Source organism: Octopus bimaculoides, chromosome 10 (assembly GCF_001194135.2).
Source record: "Octopus bimaculoides isolate UCB-OBI-ISO-001 chromosome 10, ASM119413v2, whole genome shotgun sequence".
NCBI lineage: Eukaryota > Metazoa > Mollusca > Cephalopoda > Octopoda > Octopodidae > Octopus > Octopus bimaculoides.
In genome coordinates this window covers 20,393,504-20,395,699 of record NC_068990.1, presented here as the reverse complement: position 1 = coordinate 20,395,699, position 2,196 = coordinate 20,393,504, and the positions used below count along the sequence as shown (strand labels likewise).

The 2,196-nt window shown below is 39.9% G+C and overlaps 1 protein-coding gene across 1 annotated transcript in view; it reads right to left on the bottom strand.

Annotated features, from left to right (window-relative positions):
- Positions 1-2,196, bottom strand: part of LOC106872569 (uncharacterized) — a 24,068-nt gene that overhangs the window by 17,708 nt on the left and 4,164 nt on the right. Inside the window, exons 4-5 of the mRNA XM_014919600.2 lie at positions 1,362-1,501; positions 297-411 (exon numbers count right to left, since the gene is read on the bottom strand). Coding sequence (XP_014775086.2) covers positions 297-411; positions 1,362-1,501 — 255 coding nt within the window. The remainder of the gene's footprint in view (positions 1-296; positions 412-1,361; positions 1,502-2,196) is intronic.

The following is a 2,196-nucleotide window of genomic DNA, read 5'->3' as shown; positions in this document are numbered from 1 at the left end:
TGTGTGTGTGTGTGTGTGTGTGTGTGTGTGTGTGTGTGTGTGTGTGTGTGTGTGTGTGTGTGTGTTTGTCCCTCCCCACCGTGGTTGCGTGCTCAATGTTCAGCACCTTAGACAACTGCCTTTGTTTTGCTATTACCTCCGGTCATCTCACATGCCTTCTGAATGAGATTGGGTCACAAGGAAAGTATGCGTAAATCTGTCATTTGACCTATGTATGTTGTTGGCTGGTCGACTGAATAAAGTAAATCTTAATTTTATTCTTGAATTAAATTTTACAAAATATTCAATATAATTACCTCCTTGGGGTTGGAAATCAAACAGACACTGATTAATTGAGATACCATGAAGACACAACCCAGCATTAAAAAACACTTTGGAACTCGTGCCAGAAGATCTTTCTGGCTAAAGTAACTGGGAAATAAAATAAAAAGAAAGCATATTGTACAGGTTTGGCTAAAAGTCACTCACAAAATAGGTTCAATACACTCCAGAACTGTCAAAGACATGTTTCAATTTTCCTAAACTTGAATTAAGTAAATAAAATAACGGTGAGTACACACTTACTTGTGTGGAGGCGCGTAGCTTAATGGTTAGGGTGTTAGCATCATGATTGAAAGATTTGGTTTCGATTCCTGGACCGGACTTAGCGTTTTGTTCTTGAGTAAAACACTTCATTTCACGTTGCTCCAGTCCACTCAGCTGGCAAAAATGAGTAACGCTGCGATGGACTGGTGTCCTGTCCATCTACGGAACACATATACCATTGAAACCGGGAAACCGGCCCATGAGCCTGGCTAGGCTTTAAAAAGTGCACATTTATTTTTATTATTACACACGTACTTGTACAGGCTGAACAAAATGAATACTAATAATCTTTTCTGCTATAGGCACAAGGCTGAAATTATTGGGGAGGGGACTAATCGATTACATTGACTCCAGTGCGTAACTGGTACTTATTTCATCGACCTTGATAGAATGAAAGATAAAGTCGACCTCGGCGGAATTTGAACTCAGGATATAAAGACGGACGATATGTTGCTAAGCATTTTGCCCGACGTGCTAACGATTCTGCCAACTCGACACCTTCACACAGACTTAACCTTTTGAGCCCTCCTTTGAACCTGACCCCCACCCCCTGAACCATATTTTACAATATACCTGGCACTCCACCGGTGTAACGGTATAGAGCGTTGCTACGGTATAGAGAAAAGCAAGCCATCCCACTGATAAACCGGTGTTACGACCTCAAGGGGTTAATATATTACTTTCAAGTTTTGGTTAATGGACAACAATATCGGGCGAGGAATTAGATTTTAATATGCACATACTTAATATATTATGATCAATAAATATTCACTTACGCTTCTCCATTGACAAATTCGTTTTCTTCGTAATTTTCTGGATTTATATATTTACTAGACGCATAAGTGAAAATGGTTGCCGACAGAGCGTGTGTACATAGAACATATCCTGTAGCTGTCGCTTTTCGATTTGGCATCCACTGGAATACATTGGAATTATTATTATTATTATTATTATTATTATTATTATTATTATTATGATTGTATTGTCCCCTTCATCCTTCGCCTTGGCGGTAAATAGATGAAATTATTATTATCATTGTTATAATTATTATTATGACAGCAGCGAGCTGGTGATGACGACGACGACGACGATATTGGTGTTGATAATGAAGAGAAGTGCAGGGGTGAAGCAGGCAGAGGAAAGGTCGAGAAGGGGATGATAGGAATTATGATGATTTGGCCGAGGGGGAGGAAGAGGATGATAATGATTATGATAATGAGGAGGAGGAGGAGGAGGAGGAATAAGAAGAAGAGGAGGAGGGGAAGAAAGTTGGTGTGGATCAGTGGTCTTTCACAGGGTTCCCTATGGTCCTTGATGGGGTCAATATGAGATTTTGTTATTAAAACTTATCTGCAATGTATAATTGGTTATAATTCTGAAATGCACGAAGTATTTCAACAATTGCTTGATAGGCGTAGGAGTGGTTGTGTGGTAAGTAGCCTGCTTATCAAGCACATGGTTCCGAGTTCAGTCCCATTGCGTGGCACCTTGGGCAAGTGTCTCCTACTATAGCCTCGGGCCGACCAAAGCCTTGTGAGTGGATTTGGTAGACGGAAACTGAAAGAAGCCCGTCGTATATATGTATATATATATATATATATATATATATAT